General features: G+C 40.6%; 2 protein-coding genes across 11 annotated transcripts in view; one reads left to right on the top strand and one right to left on the bottom strand.

The window, feature by feature from the left end:
* The first annotated feature begins 301 nt into the window (after positions 1-301).
* SGO1 (shugoshin 1) lies at positions 302-16190 on the top strand. 8 transcript variants are annotated; one of them, XM_028749698.2, is made up of 11 exons: positions 304-473; positions 3113-3261; positions 3342-3538; positions 4305-4409; positions 4673-4740; positions 5904-6067; positions 7154-8002; positions 9689-9872; positions 10466-10586; positions 12792-12844; positions 15866-16190. In XM_028749698.2, exons 2-10 carry the CDS (start codon positions 3120-3122, stop codon positions 12840-12842), a joined length of 1881 nt encoding a protein of 626 aa, XP_028605531.2. In that variant the 5' UTR covers positions 304-473; positions 3113-3119; the 3' UTR covers positions 12843-12844; positions 15866-16190. The 8 variants fall into 8 exon arrangements, with proteins under 8 accessions (XP_077772389.1, XP_077772386.1, XP_077772385.1 ...); XM_077916260.1 differs by lacking the exon at positions 15866-16190 and having other exon boundaries at positions 303-473; positions 9692-9872; positions 12792-12842; XM_077916259.1 differs by lacking the exon at positions 15866-16190 and having other exon boundaries at positions 303-508; positions 12792-12842.
* KAT2B (lysine acetyltransferase 2B) overlaps positions 11492-18177 on the bottom strand; it is a 44520-nt gene continuing 37834 nt past the window's right edge. For 2 of the 3 annotated variants that reach the window (XM_077916255.1, XM_028751177.2), the window contains exons 14-18: positions 16357-16471; positions 15078-15114; positions 14811-14874; positions 14640-14724; positions 11492-13712 (exon numbers count right to left, since the gene is read on the bottom strand). In XM_077916255.1, coding sequence (XP_077772381.1) covers positions 13519-13712; positions 14640-14724; positions 14811-14874; positions 15078-15114; positions 16357-16471 — 495 coding nt within the window. In that variant the 3' untranslated portion in view covers positions 11492-13518. The remainder of the gene's footprint in view (positions 13713-14639; positions 14725-14810; positions 14875-15077; positions 15115-16356; positions 16472-18177) is intronic. The other variant, XM_077916256.1, reaches the window with a different exon arrangement.

The raw sequence follows: 18177 nt of genomic DNA, 5'->3' as shown, positions 1-18177 counted from the left end.
ACACAAGGTGAGAAAACTATTTCTAGACCCAGCAACACAAGACTTTCGCAGAAGCAGAAAAACAGCCCGCAACCCTCACCAGCCTACGCGTTTCGACTGGCGCAGCCGCGCGTCAATCAGAGCGCCGTGCCCGCCCCACTTTGCGGCGTTGAGGACGGAGCGAAAGATGAAAACAAGGCTAGAGCTCCACCCACAGGTCCGTAGAAAGAAGAAGGCGGAAACAAAAGAGGAGGAGGAGGAGGAGGAAATGCGCGATGACGAAACGACGACGCCGCTCAGCTGGGAGCAAGCCGGCCAATCGGGAAGCGCCGCGGAGAATTTTGAACGAAGTCGTCGCCTGAAAGACACAGACACACACGAAAAACCCCAACCACCACCAACGGCTTTTTGGGTCGTCGCGCGCACTCGGTCGCGCAGTTGAAGGCAGCTGAGGGAAAAAGAACGAGGGACGAGCGCGCGCCCCTCAGACGCAGGTTCGGCGGTACTTCTTTGTCCGTAATGGCGGCGGGTGGGTGCGAGGGAGCCCGGCTGAAGGGCTCCGTTTGTGGCTCGCCGCCGGCCGGTGGGTCGGGAGAGGGTAGGAAAAGAGAGATGAAGAATGGAAGCAGGGGGCGGGGGGGAATGGAGGCTCCCGCCAGTATACAAAGCGGAGCCCGAAACTGGAGAGGCCGTTTCTGCCCAGGGCGGCTGGCCTCTCGGGCTCTGAATGCTAAGAAACTGAAGGGGTCGGATCCGCGCTTAGTCGTTCTCTTGGAGCACACTTGGTTGAAAGGAGCGGCCGCTTAAAAGTGGCCCGGGTTGGGTGCGACCCAGACGGCCCAGCACTCGTCAGATAGGAGAATTGTAAAGTCGGAAGGGAGCCTGAGGATCATCTAGTCCAACCCGCCCCCTGCAACGCGGGAATAGGAAGCAGGACCGTTACGCGGCTGCGCATTGAAATCAAATCAGGCCAGGCCCAATAATAATAATAATAATAATAATAATAATAATAATAATAATAATAATAATAATAAATACCCCTCCCATCTAGCTGGGTTTCCAGTGCCACTCTGCGGAACATTAAAAAGTGATAAAACATAAAGCATTAAAAACTTCCCTAAACAGGGTTATCTGCAGATATATTCTAAAAGTCAGATAGTTGTTTATTTCCTTAGCATCTGATGGGAGGGCGGGACCAACTACAGTGGTACCTCTGGATACGAACGGGATCCGTTCCGGAGCCCCGTTCGCATCTAGAAGCAAATGTAACTAGTGACTGCACATCTGCGCACGCGTGCGTTGCTTTTTGCCACTTCTGCGCATGCGTGTGATGTCGTTTTGAGCGTCTGTTCATGCGCAAGCGGCGAAACCCGGAAGTAACGTGCTCTGTTCCAGGTTGCCGCGGAGCGCAACTCGAACACGCTCAACCCAAAGCGCATTCAATCCGAGGTATGACTGTACTGAGAAGGCCCTCTGCCTGTTTCCCTATAACCTCACTTCGCAGTGAGGGAACTGCCAGAAGGCCCTTGGCACTGGACATCAGTGTCCGGGCAGAACAATGGGGGTGGAGACACTCCTTCAGGTATACCAGGCAGAGGGCCTTCTCGGTAGTGGCGCCTGCCCTGTGGAATGCCCTCCCAGCAGATGTCAAAGCAATAAACAACTATCTTACTTTTAAAAGTCATCTGAAGGCAGCCCTCTTTAGGGAAGTTTTTAATGTTTGATGCTGTACTGTTTTTAATATTCAGTTGGAAGCCGCCCAGAATCGCTGGGGAAACCCAGCCAGATGGGCGGGGTATAAATAATAAATTATTATTATTATATTATACTGGGCCAAGGCCATTTAGGGCTTTAAAGGTCAGCACCATCACTTTGAATTCTGCTCAGAAACGTACTGGGAGCTAATGTAGGTCTTTCAAGACTGGTGTTCTATGGTCTCGGCGGCCACTCCCAGTCACCAATCTAGCTGCCACATTCTGGATTAGTTGTAGTTTCCGGGTCACCTTCAAAGGTAGCCCCATGTAGAGCGCATTGCAGTAGTCCAAGCGGGAGATAACCAGAACATGCACCACTCTGGCAAGACAGTCTGCAGGCAGGTAGGGTCTCAGCCTGCATACCAAATGGAGCTGGTAGACAGCTGCCCTGGACACAGAATTGACCTGCACCTCCGTGGACAGCTGTGAGTCCAAAACGACTCCCAGGCTGCAGACCAGGGAGTCCCCCACACAAAGGTTCCAGGTTCAATCCATGGAATTGGATTTGATACTTGGGGGTGGTTTTTTTGGAGGAAGGGTATCTGAAGACAGAAGTTTGAAAAGAGTCTGCAGTGGATATAGACTCCAGAAGCTCAATTCAGGGATGGATGATAATAATATTATAATAATTTATTATTTATACCCCACCCATGTGGTTGGGTTTCCCCAGCCACTCTGGGAGGCTCCCAACAGAATATTAAAAAACAATAAAACATCAAACATTAAAAATTTCCCTAAACAGGGCTGCCTACAGATGTTTTCTAAAAGTCAGGTAGTTGTTGATTTTAGTAAGTCAGATAGTTGTTTAATTTACTAATAACAAGTGTAGTGATTGTGCTCTGAAGGTTTTTCTTTATACACAGCTTGTTTGTAAAAGCAAAAACGTCTTAAGTGGTTAGGGTCTGATATCTCTTTTTCTATGCTTTTTTTTTTATATAAAGTAGGCAACACAGTAGGGAACACTGTTGCCCTACTGTATGCTGAAGGGAATGAGGGTGGAGGGAGGTTAATAAGAAATCTTATTAAGAAATATGTATTTTTAAATGGGTATTATTCCTAGGTGGTTTTGACCATCTTGTTTTAACAAGCTGTAGTTCACAGTCTTTAAGACTACTGGTTCAAATTGAATAAGTATATTCTTTCAAATTTATGATTTAAAATAATAGGCTTGCTCTTCAACAATATGTACTGTTGAAGAATAGGCCAGACATTACCTTTTCAGTACCATTTTATGATAAAAACAGATAGCTGATAGATTTTTGGGGGTGGGGGGTGTTAATATAAGATGGGACAAAGAGTTCATTTTTCTATATTGGTAAGAAAGCCTTTTAAATAAATATTTGTTAAACTGTAATCACTTGTTTTTGTGTTTTTTTAAGGTGGAAAATGACTAGAGAAAGGTGCTTGAAAAAGTCATTTAAGGACAGCCTGGAAGATATAAAAGAACGAATGAAAGAAAGGCGAAATAAAAAATGGGCACAGTTGGGCAAAACCAAACAAGTCTTATCTGTCAGCAGTAAAATTGCAAGTAAGTATTTTTTAATATTGTATTTTATTCAAGTTTTCCCAGAAATAGAAATTTTAGGAATTATTTCCATTTTTTCCCAGACAACTCATCTACACTGCTGAAAAGCTTTCAAACAAACAATCGAGCATTAGCTCTGGCTTTGGAAGAGGAGAAGAGCAAAATGAGGGAAGCACAAGATACAATCCTGTATTTAAAGAGAGAATATCAGAGTCTGAAATTTCAGGTGTTTGCCTTGCATAGAAAGCTGGCATTACAACAAGGAAAAGAGCATTCTGAGGTATTTTATCTTAATACATGTTGTACATATATAATGTCCAATTAAAATACAGGCGGCAATTGTTTTAGGAGTGTCCATTTGACATATGATTGCTGACACATGGGCCCTTTTGGATCCAAAAGAAAGTGGGATGGGGTGTGCTTATATGTGCTCCAACAACACACGCAGGGCCCAGGAACAGAACATTTATTTATCACTTCAGACCAGAACCAGAAGGAGTTTTGAAGTAATTTGCAAGAAGAATAAAACACAATCTGTAAATAAATCCCTTAAAACGTTACAAATAATACTAAAAGTGTTTATCCAAAGAATTACCTAAAAGCACAAAATATCCACTTCAGCTGAAAACACAAATGACTACAAAAAGAAACCACATAAAGCCAGATCATTAGTGCTGCCCCAATGCCTAGGAAAAGAAAAGGTATTTTTCTGTTGCCAAAAAGATGGCAAATGTTAGTTGCAGACAGACAAGCTTGGAGGTGTAGAGCTTCTCGTAATTGGGGACTATCACAGAAAAGGCTTGTTCTCTTGTCACCCTGCTGACATACCTTGCGTGGGGCACACAGATGAGGACCTCAGATGTCTTATTTCAAGGTTTGGGTTGGTTCATATGGGGAAGGGTGGTCCTTGAGAATGTAACCTGTGGTAGCAGATAACTTGTATACTAAACAAGAAATAGGATCCACTATTTCCTGTTCATTTTATTTCTAAACAAGCTCACTGTTGTATTGTAACTACATCAGTTAACTCTTTTTGTTTCTGTTAGACTAGATTAATGGCTTTGAAGGAGATTATTTCTAAAGTTGTTCAAGACCTACTCAATGCAACAAGTCTTCTTGGTTCAGCAAAAGATCAATATAACACAGCTCTTGTAAGTCTTTTCCCCATCTTTATATTTATATGTTACTTTCTGACTTTAGACTGTTATCAGTTCTGCATCCATTAAGATAATTGCTTAAATATTTTGCTGTTACTGTCCAATAGTAACAGTAATCTTTTCTGTTACTGTCCAGTGGTCTACCTCATAAGCTGCAGCTGGGAGCCACATTTTCAGACATCTCACTTTTATTATGTGCTTTATGTATGGTCCGTACAGCATAATGGTTTTCAGCATAATATCTTGAATTTTTACAGAGCCAGACTCTCAGTGCCTCCAGTGCTGAGGAGTGTGATTCTAGCAATGTAAGAAGCCAAGATTCCTTGTAAGTATACTTAATATATTTCATTTTTTCTGCCTGTTTTTCCCTTCAAAACAAAATTAAGAAACTTGCATCAATAAAATATATTTTAGATTGTGCTTTATACACGCAGGTGCACACCTACACAGACACTATGATAATTGAAAGTGGTTTCTGTTAATTTATCACTTCCCCCTCGCCCCCCCAAAAAATGTTGCTGTGGGATAGAAAAAATGGTTTTCTCATGTTGACTGGTGGTTCTTCAATTTTAAGAGCTCTTCTCTAAAAAGCCTGTATATTAGATTATGAAAACTATTCCATGAATATATGTACTAAAGTTTATAGTCCATGTTATTAGAGCGCTGAGTCAAAATTATGTGATGAGGACAATCCAAAAGTGGAAAATGCAGGGTGTGAGAGAAGAGCTTAGATGCCTTTTGTCTCTCAATTATGAAATAAAATTATTAGAATTGAGAAATTTACCAAATGACCAGTTAACAATGCCAAGCTCAAAAATGTTTGCATGGATTGAAATTATTCAGATCTATTCTGCATATTCTGCAACCATATTTTCTCCATAAGTACCCGTAATTATCAGGGTTGGCCTGTGGACTGGAGTTTTGACTGAGTGTGGGCCAATGAGTCAGGACCAAAGAGCAATCTGGCAAACCAGGAAGCAAAACCCAAGAGGCATATTTTAGCAGTTTCTGACAGTGTTATTTCCTGTCTAGGAGAAAGCAATGGTTAGCCTGCATGAGTGAAGCAAAATCTTGTTGCATGTTTCCCCAGAGTGGGTGGAGTTATGAAGATCACAACAGGAGGCATATTTTAGCAGTTTCTGACAGTGTTATTTCTTTAGAACAACAGTACTTTACCACCAAGTACAGCACTTTTGAACAGGAATGTTTCTTAGAAAGTGTGTTTTAATGCAGTTTTTAATTAAAACATTTTCCCCTGTCCAAAGCCAATTTGAAGTTGAGAAAACTGACTGCCAAGTAGCTTTGTATTTCATTCTCAAGCGCATGTTCCTGGAATATACCTTTGTTTACAAGAGTGAAGGCTCTCATTCAGTTTTAATTTAGGAAACCCTTAATTTTTCTTGCGGGGTGTGTGTACCAAAACTGCTGTATGAGAATCTGCTCTTAAAATAATTCAGTGAATTTCACCTTCCCCCCCCCCCCCCTTAGGGCACATCTAAGGCATATACTTTCTGTAGATGCAAGCAAGCAAGATAAAATATCTGGAAAAGAATTAAAGGATAATACAGATACAAATTATTCAGATGTTGCAGCTGATTCTCAGCAAGATGTTATGACTGAAGATGTTTTTTCAACATCAAAGAAGGATACAGGTAGGTAATCCCGCATTTAAGATTCTAAACATGGGTCAAAGGCTTTACTATTAAAGAGCATTGGCTGGGTTCTAAAGAACCGCTGCTGGTTCTGCATACCTTATATTCTGTTTCTTAAACTACGTGCTTCTTTCAAAGCTGAGTGGATTTTAAAAGCAGATTACAGTATTACTTGGAGGTTTGCTTACTGCAGTGGGAGCGAGGAGTATACCTTTCCTGTCTTAGGAACAACTAAAGTAGCTGTTTGGATTCTGGTCACAGGTAGCAGCATAACATCAAAGAAGTTTCATAATCTTGTGCAAAGCTATTTCCTTGCTATGTGCCATAACTGCAATTTTTATGAAAGGTGTCCCTCTGCTGACAGAAGGCTCATTAATTTAGCAAAGCCTCCTGTCAGTGGAACAGGGATTGAGGCAATCTTCAGCGAGGTAGCCCCTCAGCCCAAGCTCTGAAGAGTCCCCCTGCCTCCAGAGCAGGTGGCAGTGGAGTTGGGGATGCTGGGGAAGATTCATTTACAATTGCCTTAATCTCTGTTCTGCTAACAGAAGGCTCTATTTGGATCAAAGGTTTGACAGGGATATCAACTGGTTTGCAACCATAATGCATTTTTAATTAAACATTTTAAGTCAAATTTGCTGCCTTTAATACTCAGGCATGAGATAGTGGGACATACATGTACATATAGATTTGGCATAATCAACTGATTCTCACAGGACTCAGTTCTGCAGTTCTCTTTCCCACTCTGCACAGCTTTGGCAAAGTTGAGGTGAAAATGACCTGATACAATTACCTTTGCTTGTGGATCAGAGCAAGTTCACAGATTTCTGTTGTAATTCTCTATGCACAGGCATTATTGGTAAACGATGTCTACTTCTGCTGTATCAGTATTATAATGAATAAGAATAATAATGATTTTATTATTATAACTGTTATAACTGTTCAATCTGATGGACCAATCTGCCAAACCTTATTAAACCATATTTAGCATCTATTTTTTTTCTGTGCTATTTTAGTAACTACTTAAAGCTTTAATGTATGTATTTTTAAGCTTCCCTGCGGAATTGACACATTATTTTAAATTACCAGGTTGGCAAAGTAGTTCCCACTGTCATATGGAGTATGAGAACAGAAATGAAGAGAACATGCAATTTGAAAGTAGCTTACTAAAAAATGTATCTATCCGTCGTCACTACTCCAGGATCAAAACTCAGAATCCATTTGATGTATCTGATGGTAACAGTCCGGAAGTACTTGAGCAGATAACAGAATGTTGCCAACAAGATGAACGTGGCCCTGAGTCAGGCTTGGTGAAAAATAATGAACAATATGAAGAAACTTACGTTTCTCAAGAGAAACATAAGATAAACACAGACAAAACTTTGGAACAACCTAATTTGTTACCTGAATCAAATACCCCAACAGCAGCCCCCAAACAAACTGATTTTAAAATTGTTGGAGGTTCTCAAACACACAAAGAGAGAGACCAGAAAAGAAAATTGGAAACAAAAACTAGGTGCAGGACAAGGTCCAGAAAAGAGAGAAGCCATAATAGGAAGTGCTGTTCCAAAGAAAAAACAGATAGATCAACTGGTTCCAATGATGCTTATGATTTTGTTTTTGAGGAGTGTGTCCATATCACACCTTTCCGACAAAACAAAGTTGAAGAGAATAACGTCCAAGAAAAAAATAATAGAGAAGAATCAGAAACTTCTTGTGACGAATCATTTGCTTCAGAAGAGGACTCTGATGATAGTCAGTATGTGCCTTGCATGAAAAAATCCAGGAAAAGCTTAGAATGCACAACTGATGGCAGCCCAAGACACACAAGGCAACAATCAAAGAACGCTGTGAATGAACAGCATGGCAGTAGTCCTGAGGGGAAAAACAGGAATACTAAAAAATCTGTTAATTCTGCAGATAAGGAAAATGTTGAAAGTAAGTTATAATTTTGTTTTGAAAAAAATCTGTATGTGAATAAGCATAGAGATACCGACAGCTAACTCTGAAAAGTTTAGAAATCTAAATTTCATCAAACACAATAGGATTTTTCTTTCTTTGGCTGCAAAAAGGATAAATCTAATTTGCACAAATGGAATGCCACAACTGGATATTTCCTGTAGTTTTTTCTCCACTTTAGAATTGCCAGGAAGAGGGCTAACTAGACCAGCGGTTTTCAACCTTGAGTCCACGGCTCCCTTCACCAACCACATTCTTTCTGTGGCTCCGCTGTGGAAGCCACTTACACTGGGATTGTTACAGGATGCACATAAGTGGGGATTTTCTCATTCTACCCCCAGCCCTTTTTGGCACCATTTTTGGTGCACATGTAAGTGGGAGCGCACGTGCTGACTGGAACCCAAGCAATGCCACTGCTTTGCAGGGCTGAGCTGATGTACCCCACCTGGCAACCTGTGTGTGCCTTTCCTGAAATTAGCGTGCACATAATGGGGGTGGGGTGGGGTGGGGCGGAGAGGGCAATACCAGATTAAGATCAGAAGCAGAAATATTTTGTCATTATGGGGAAGGAAACCGAGAAACACAGCACAGGACACACATTCAGACATGCTCTTTTCCTGCAACATTCTCCCTGTCCCCATAAAGCTGGGTGACTCTTAAGGAGGGCGGTGTTGCCAGGGGCAGGGGGGGGAGAGATAGAGAAGAAGAGGGGGGAGGGATGTTGGAGGTAAGAAGGAGTGAGAAATAGAAGACACTCTTCATTTTCAGGGTTATTTTTAAATCCCTCATAAAACACACATCCAGGCACACACATAATCAAGCTACTTTGCTGTTTTCTTGCATTTCTCATGCCCTCTGTGTAAAACTATGGAACTGTTAGTTACTGAAGCTGGGGAGGATTTTTGTTGGGGGAGATTCTAAGAAGATAGTCTTGCAAGTGTCTCCGCTTTATTTGCCACTTTTATTTCAGGAAGATAATGAGCTGCAAGTTAAATCTGCCGGCTCCCCTAAATGTTCCCCAGAAAGACAGACATAATGCAGGAAGATACAGGCTGCAAGTTAATGAAAGGATGGCCCCCAGGGCTCCCCTAAATGTTCCTCAAGTCCATGGTGCCACAGCACACTGGTGGAAAACCAATGAACTAGACACAAACATGCTCGTGTTCTTACATTTTGTCTCCCAATAAAGAGCGCTCGCCCTCTGGAGCTTCCCAGAGGGAGAAAGAATGGCCATACTCCTTTTCCTGGTTGATTTGCACATCATAAGCTATTAAAAAATGCCTAAAAGAAAACACATAATTTGCACACATTTTAGTCTTATAACCTGTAAAAGGTGGGAAAGCAGCATGTGGGCCAGATCCTCAGTTCCCCCACCTCCCACAGGCAAACTTTGGAAGTTCAAAGGATTTCCTGGTAACCACCAATCACCCTTTGAACTCCCATTTGCAGGCATGGTTTGAAATCGATTCTTGTTTTCCAGCAAGAGCCAAGTCTGGTTTTATCATGAATATTGGTTGTTGTCATCTTAAAAATCGAATAAACTTAACATTCTGCAGAATACATATACAGAGCTTTACCAATATTAAGGTGTTTGGAGCCACAGGAAGAGGGTTTGTTTAAAGCTTATTCATTGCTGACATTACCATTTAAACATTTTTCTCCCAGCAGATAAACCATCTAGGGCTCTTGAAAAATGTCATCCCTGTTTCAGTGATATTACCAATTTCGAATCAACTTCTATCCAAACTAGAGTTTCTCACCCACTGATGAGTACTGGAATAAAAGGTACTCCTCGAAGGAAACGTAGATGTACTGATCGCGTGAGCTATAAGGAACCAAGTCTCAGCAGGTCAGTATATTTGTTTCTAAATGGATATGCACCAGTTTCTTTCAAAAATTTATTGTATAATTTAGTTTTTAGAAATGTGTTGTATTAGTTTAGAATTAAATTTTGAATATAAAATCCAACCTTGCTTATGAATCTGACTTGCTTATGAATTTAGCTATGAGGCAAAGTAAGAATTAAAGGTAAAGGTACCCCTGCCCGTACGGGCCAGTCTTGACAGACTCTAGGGTTGTGCGCCCATCTCACTTAAGAGGCCGGGGGCCAGCGCTGTCTGAAGACACTTCCGGGTCACGTGGCCAGCGTGACGAAGCTGCCCTGGCGAGCCGGCACCAGCGCAGCACACGGAAACGCCGTTTACCTTCCCGCTAGAAAGCGGTACCTATTTATCTACTTGCACTTAAGGGTGCTTTCGAACTGCTAGGTGGGCAGGAGCTGGGACCGCAGACGGGAGCTCACCCCACCGCGGGGATTCAAACCGCCGACCATGCAATCGGCAAGCCCTAGGCGCTGAGGATTTACCCACAGCGCCACCCGCGTCCCTAAAGTAAGAATTACATGAATGCTTTCAAAACTAATGTACTATTTTGCTTTTTTAGGAAGCTCAGAAGAGGAGACCCTTTTACAGATAACATCTTTCTGGATTCTCCAATTTTTAAGCAGAAAAAGAGCCGCATGTGTAATTCTCTTAAAAAGAAATCACTGCCCAGATCTAATGAGGTATTTGAATGCGTTGGTTGATTTTAATAACATTTTTAGGGAACAAACCCTTTAACTTGACAATTTAAGTAGTTGTATTGATATAAAGGTAAAGTGTATTTGCTGAAATATCATTACTGGAAAATCTGAACTATGTACATAAAACAGCTTTTAGATTTTAACACACCCTGGCCCAACACAACGCAGATACAGTTGAAATTTATGTAATATATGAACAACTAGATTTTATATTAAAAATTGTAAACATCAAATTTGTTGATGTATTTAGTGTTTTTTTCTAGTTTCATGTTATACAGGAAATGGGGATTTCTTTTTGCTTGAAATGTAGATCAATGTAATTCTACTTTTATAGCAAATCTTCAGATTACAGATTTAACTGTTGAAAGTCTTTGTAGTGTTTTCTAAATGATCATATTGAAATAAAATGTGTCAATGTTTTTGAAAAAGATAGCTATTTTAGTTTGCTATCTCAGTAGTGCTATTGTTCCAGCATCCATTCCGTTGTGTTTGTTCCGATGTTTCACTTTAACTGCATAAGGATAGTAGCACAGCTATCTTAAAAAGATTCCAAGGTGCATTCTTACGCAGTTACTTGGAAGTAAACCCTACTGATCACAATGATTCTGAGTAAACATGAATAAGCTTACTCTCTGGCTGTCCTCAATCTACGAGTAAATTCCAAGGGGTGAATTGGAATGCTCAATTTATAAGCCAACATTTTTTGTGCACTTCATGTGAACATGTAATGAAGATAGTTTCTTTTGGTAATAGTTGCACTCTCTTCAATTCAGATCTATTATTGGGGGGTCCACAGGAAAACAGATTAACTACATGGGATAGCATAGTGTTTGGTTCTTACCATCTGAAAGTGATGGTACAATTGTCAGAAAGTCTATTCACACAAGTTAAATATTTCAGGGGGTTTTTATATGCAAAGTACGAAATAGCACACAAGATTAATTTTATACATATAATTTAAAACCATTTTATACCAGAACAATAAATAATTTTACAAATGTAGAATTTCACTTAAAGCATTTTTAAAACACATCGTACTATATAGCTTTATTGCACAATATCTATGAAAATAATCTTTAAATTAGAAACCAAATGTTCTCAATATAGAAGAGACTCTAATTTCAAGACAATAGGAATCTTTGAAAATAACACTTTCACAGGATATCAAGCTTAAGAGGTGATTTTGTTGGCCCAGTTTACAAAATAATTGAAAATTACTACTTAAATAGTCTAACACACAGCTGCATCATTGTACCTTAAATACAAAGCCAAATAAATTGATTTTTATATAAAGCACTAAGGCATTTATATGTTACCATTTTGACTTAATTTTGTACCGTTACCTAGCAAGGGTAATCTAATCTTAGAATAAACACTACCATAGCCATTTTGAAAATATATTTCTCTTGTAAATCTGTTTGGCAATTTTTTTACATCAGTTTTGCTAGTGAAATATTTCAGCGCATATAAAAACAATGAAACTAGTTCTTGAATGCCTTTGTATAAATTAGGAGAAAGAAATAAAATGAATAAATTTACTTTCTTGGGTGTTGCAGAATTGCTGCCTGCTCACATTCAAACAAGTGAATATTTCCTTCCCTCACCTACCTGAATGAAGGTGTAACTCCAATATTTAATGTAATGAGTAGGTAAAATACGGAAGTAATGATCAATAACGTTCTAGTAATACTTCAGTTGAAAATCAGTTTAATGTAACCAAAATAATCCCCTATAAACACTGGGAGAGGTGGGTGTGCTCAAAACTACTTTTATGGGGAAGTTCATGAAACCTTTGAAAGTATCAACAGTATTGATCTAGAAAGTGTTGAACACAAGAATTAAATAATTTGTGGTAGTAGCAGCTAGAGAGGAGACATTTCCATTGGGTAAGGATAGTAAAGGAAGATCATATGGGCTAGTCAAATGCACATGTAAATCTGCATGTGCTTTGGTTTCATATGTATGTCAGTCACATCTGGTCAGTGGCGGAGCTTCATGCTCTGGCACTGGGGGGCGGGGTGTGCTGCCCACAGGGCGCAGGCGGGGGGGGGAGGCAGCCATGGTGGCACCCCACTGGAATCGTGCTGCTGGGGGCGGTGCGCTTCCTCCGCCAGTTCATCTGGTGACTGGTGACATCTAGTGTTAGCCTGTGTGTGTGAAAATCAAGACTATCTCTTTTCACCCAAGTACTGCAGGACCAAGTGTGACTTTAAGGGAAGAATGGCTTTTCAGGGATAAAGGTATGTAAAAACTTATGCAGACAAAGCATTTGCTGGATTAGGGCATAAAGGTAGAAATGGTTATCGTTTATCTGAATTAAGCTTTTGCTGGCACTACAAAAGTTTTAAAAAGTGGTTTGTGACTACCACAGATTTTTTTGGAAATGACCTAACACAGTCAAAGTCAGATGATGCTACATATTTAGATTTTCTTTGCAAACTCTAATATTAAAGAATCAAATTCACAGAGGAAGTTTGAACCTACTGGGGTTTTTGTATCTTAGAGGATTTCTCTTTCATAGCACCTTCTTAGTTGAGTGTTTCATTAAAATATATATAAAACTCATTTCCCCCTTCATTAGCATCTTTTGTAAAAAATAAAAAGATATTTTACAATTTGATACTGCATTACATTAAGCTTAAACATTCACTGCTTGGAAAAATTTCCCTTTTCAAATCCCCAAACAGTTTGTGCAATACTTCTAATAAAAATGTATTATTGAATACACTGCAAAAGGGCATGCAAGTGTACATTTAAAAAGACTTTAATAAAATAAACTCTTCTATATTACATGTTTTAAAAGTGCTAGTAAATAAAATGTTTTTTTTAAAACACAAATTTCAATTCTATTCAAAGATCAACTGCATATTCTGCTCTTAAATTAGGCATCTTGATTGCATGAGAGAAGGACTGATTACTTGTCAATTAACCCGGCTTCTTTAATTTTTGTGTAGAAGAATTTCTCCAATATATTGGCACACTTGTAGTATTCACTTTCAGGAGGGTTGTACTCTCTGCAGTTTGTAAAGACTCGCTGCAGATCTGCCATGAATAACTTCTTAGACACGTAGTACCTGTTCTTCAGTCGCTCACTCATCGTTTTCAGATCTGTATAAAAACAGAAAAATCAAGTCTTGTTTCTACAATAGTAATATATCCTAGACTTGATTTTTTTTTTATTGTCATCCTCCCCACCCTGTGCTTCTTTAGTGAAAAAGTCCTGTTTCAAAAGTGCTCTTACAGACCTCCTAATTCCTATTTTAAAATGTACACACTGAAAATAGGCTGGTGGTGAGATCTCTTTCCCCCATTTTTATTTTATTTAAACCTTGGCCCATGGTGATGACCAGACTACAGTTGGAATCATTCCAGCAAATATGAATTATGGGAAATGGGGGAACACAGTGGCCAGAGTTGTGATATGACTGCCACTACGGGCTGCAGTTTGAAAAGTATTAAAAAAAACCAACCCACCATCATGGTAAGTGCCCCCCACCAGCCAGACCTGTGGCTCCCATCCCCTGAAATTAAATCATTTGGGTCAGTGAAAATCTCAGTAGTGAAAACTTGTAATTATTTGGAGGGTAGGGCAAAGGTGTTACTGTAAGCTATACATAAAACACTTTTCTACTATCCAAAGTTCTGTTACTACGAGTAATTTCCACTTACACAGACTACTAGGGTAGTCTTTATCATAAGGGAAAGGTTTGATCTCTGGTATCTCCAGGTAGGGGTGGGAATATCCCTGTCTAAAATCCCGGAGACCACAGCCAGTCAGTGAAGATAATACTGAACTAGAGGGACAAATGTTCTGACTCAGTATACGGCAGCTTCCTTTTCCTGTTTCCTTTTGTACTATAAATGCAAGAACTGCTGCACTGTAAGAAACTTCAGGCGTTTGTGCAAGATTTCATGGAGCAGTATAAATGAATACCCCCTCCCCCCGTACTCTTGGTTTCTGGGAGCAAAGCCTATATACTCAATTTGCTTCTGGTTCATTGGATGCTCTACTTTTAAAAAAGTTGATGGCCTTACCCATGGGGAACCTTATAACTTCATAATATCCAGGAGCTTCTGTTCTCTTCACTGGTTCCATGAATGGCCAGGCGCTTTGATGGCTCTGGTAGATGGGAGAAAATACACTCATGTAACAACGCTCCATAGCGGGGAAAGGTTTCAAAATATTTACAGAAAATTAATGCTCACCTTGACCTGCTGTAGAATGTTTTTTAGTGTGCTGTAAAGCTGATCTGGATCTTTGGGTTCTTTACTTGAAAAAAAAGAAAAGTAGACAAGATTAAAATGTATGATTTGTTTAGTTTCGTAATGCTATTTAATTAATAAAAAGCAATCGCCCACTAATTAAAAATGTACTTTAGTTACTTAGCAATTGTGCAACACATATCAGTGCTTCACAGGTACAGTACAGGTGAACTCTAGAAGGCTTTCTTCATTGTCGAAAACAACGCTTACCCTTTTTCTTTACTGCTTGGTTTCCAGCCAGTATCTCCTATATAGCAAACAAAAGTGAAGCATTTAAGAATAAATTACGTTAGATTACAAAGTAACTGAGTTGATGTGGACCTATCATAGAATTATATTGCATCCTTACTGAAATACCAATCAAAAGTAACAGCTACAATAATTCCAAGTCCACCCAGTTTGCTTTAGTCAGCACTCCAATATTCAATTATATGTTCAAGTATGTCTAAGTAGGATAAACCACAAAATCCTGTGGACCGCCCCGAGGTCTTTTGAAGGGCAGTATACAAATCTGATGAAGAAAAGTTTTTTTTAAAAAAACTGACTAATTTATCTATTCATCCTACTTTAGTAAAAATAATCTAATCCTACATGCCCAATGCTGCCCCCTCCCCAGGCTATGTGGCAAACCGCTTTTGAAACTGAGAGGACTTTCAAACACAGTTTGGAGTATGGAATGGGGTTCTGCTATTCAAAGGTGGGGAGAGTAACATCTGCAATTCTATTCAGTTATTTAGGAGTATGTCCCATTGCACTAATTTATTCAGATGCAAATTTCAAAGGACAGCATCCATTGCTGCTTTCTGCAAGCTGTAGCCCTTGTCTATTTAGAGGCCTTTCGTGAATTCTTCCCAACTTCCTGGAAAAGGTTTTTAGGAGGGGGGCGTATGGGGACTGCAGCGTAGAGGAAGGGGCAGGAGCTGCTTGCTCTGTTGCAGAAGCAGGCTTCTTATGTAACTGGATGCTTGCTAACAATCCCATGTGAATTTTCTTTACAGAATTGAGCTGCGCTCTGTGGGACCTACTTCTGAGTAGGTTTAGGACTGCAATGAAAATCTGTGTAGAGGCAATGATCATTTTGCGTAGCGGTTCCTGAACCCTGTGCGTGTCGGCGGAGCACACATAAGCCCCCCCCCCCCTTTTCTGGCCACTTCCGCATTGCAACAATGTGCACATTGTGCATATACTGGACAAGCATAAAACAGTCGTTGCCTGTACTAGATAGCAGGACACAAAACATCTGATGGAGAAAGCACTGGCTGTACAGTACGGCATAAAAGCCTGTGGCTACAAAAATAAACCCAACATGTGCATAAAACATCACAGAGCCTCAGATTCAAATATAATCAACTACTTTTAATGCATTATTTCAAAAGTGGTATAGAATTGTTATGAATAACTAGAAGCAAGTCACTTCAACAAAAGAAATTCTCAAGTTTAAACTGAAAAAGAATGAACCCAATGATAACTGATGTATGATGGTACATACTAATTCCGGGAATGCTTTCTATGGGAATCTGCCGTACACCATCTTTGAAACAAGAAAGGCCAGGATAAACTTTCCGAATCTGAGCTTGCTTCCTTTCGATCAACTTTTTAATAATCTGCAACGAAAGTAACACGGAAATTATACTTTTGGGGTGAAGGAAGTAGATACTGCACCAACAGGCATAGATGAGTAAAGGGGCATTAGAGGTGCTTATGATTTCTATTGGATCTAGGTGGCCTTCTCACACATTAGGAGCAGGCTTGAGTCACATCGCGGTCTGCAGTGTGATGCTTATCCATGCTCTACTGAAAGCATGGCTGCTGCACAAAACCAGTCGCCTCCAGCTAAAGATGAACCACAACTAGGGACTTCACTTAGGTGTGTTTATACATCTCAGCTTTCTTCCATCATGGAACTCAAGGTGGCAAGCATGTGGTTCCCAGGTAGTCTCCCATCACTCAACCTCTGACCATGCTACGGGACAATGGCATTAGAGGACTTTTGTACACCAAATTAAAACAGATTACACTGTCGGATTAAAAATTAAGAATGTTCCGCTTTTCATTTTAAAAGCTGCTCTTTTATTGCTGTGAGGCAGCCTTTAGTGGTAGGGCTACCTGGTCCATGGAACCACTATGCTTTAAAGGGAAGTCCTCTTTCTGCATATAACTGCTAGTTCTCCTTCTGCACAAAACTGCACAAAACTGCTGCATTTTGGGGAAGCCTTGCACCTTTTCTCTTGCATTCTGGGAAGTCTTGCTTATAATCTTCTCCCTGCTTTTGCACACACTGTACAGATCTGTTCTAAACACCAGGACATTCTTTTCCTTGTTCAGTCATCCTAAGCTCATGGAAAACAACATGACCCGCTCTTCATGCCTAGCTGACCACATCTACAGAACTTGATTGTTATATTGTTTCATGCCATGATCCATCATTACAATCTAATTAGGAGGCTTCATGCCTGTCTAGTTCTACCTTCGATTCCCAGCCGATTCCCAGCCTTTAATCCACCGATAATAAATGATCATACGTAACCCCCATTTCTCACATGTAATTCCCGCCTTATGCTTATGTTAACCAATCAGCAACAAGTTTCTTTGTGTATGTATGTATCAACCAATCAGCGACAAGCACACCTGTGGCAATGCTTGTAATATTCAATAAAACAGGCTCCCAGGGTCCGCCCTGGCCAGACGCCTCATGTTGCACCTGCCTCTCTCGTCTCCCATGATTTTTCACTTCTACATCTGGTGACCCCGACGTGCCAGATCCCTTGCGCAGCCGAGCAGTCAGCCAGCCTCATACTTCACTCGACTGGAGAAGTCTTAGCCGGCTACACCGTGAGTATGGGGGGGGAGCTTACAAAGTCCCAGAAAGTGCATGCTACTGAACTGCTTCATTTAGTCAGACAGAGAGGAGCAGGTGCTCATGTTTCTTTAAAGGAAATTGAACGTTTGTTATGTGAAATTGCATTTAAATGTCCCTGGTACCCTGAGGCGGGATCCTTGGGGGTAGAGGCTTGGCAAAAGATTGGAAAAACTTTTTTTGCAGAACCCAGGGCTCCTATTCATTGTCTGCTTACTTGGCAGATCTGTGCTGATGCCGTGGCAAACTTAGGGCTCCTGCCCTCTCAGGCGTCTCCCACGGCCCCTGCATTTCTGTCTGTTGCTGACAATCCCCCTCCTCCTTATCCCAAACTGCTGCCTTCACCCTCCCTCACCAACAGCACGGGGGATCTGTCATTGAAAGACGGAGCACTTGGCGTAGGCTTCTGTTGCTGGGATGGGTGGAGAGTAATGGAAAGTTATCCTGAGCTTG

Source organism: Podarcis muralis, chromosome 12, assembly GCF_964188315.1.
Source record: "Podarcis muralis chromosome 12, rPodMur119.hap1.1, whole genome shotgun sequence".
In the NCBI taxonomy this organism is placed as follows: Eukaryota; Metazoa; Chordata; class Lepidosauria; order Squamata; family Lacertidae; genus Podarcis; species Podarcis muralis.
Note: the sequence above shows the minus strand (reverse complement) of the source record. Positions and strands in the feature narration are given on the sequence as shown.

Coding starts and splice junctions, on each gene's coding strand:
- SGO1 (XM_028749698.2), top strand. CDS start 3,120: ATGACTAGAGAAAGGTGCTTGAAAAAGTCATTTAAGGACAGCCTGGAA. Junction 3,262..3,341: donor TGTCAGCAGTAAAATTGCAA/GTAAGTATTTTT, acceptor ATTTTTTCCCAG/ACAACTCATCTACACTGCTG. Junction 3,539..4,304: donor AAGGAAAAGAGCATTCTGAG/GTATTTTATCTT, acceptor TGTTTCTGTTAG/ACTAGATTAATGGCTTTGAA.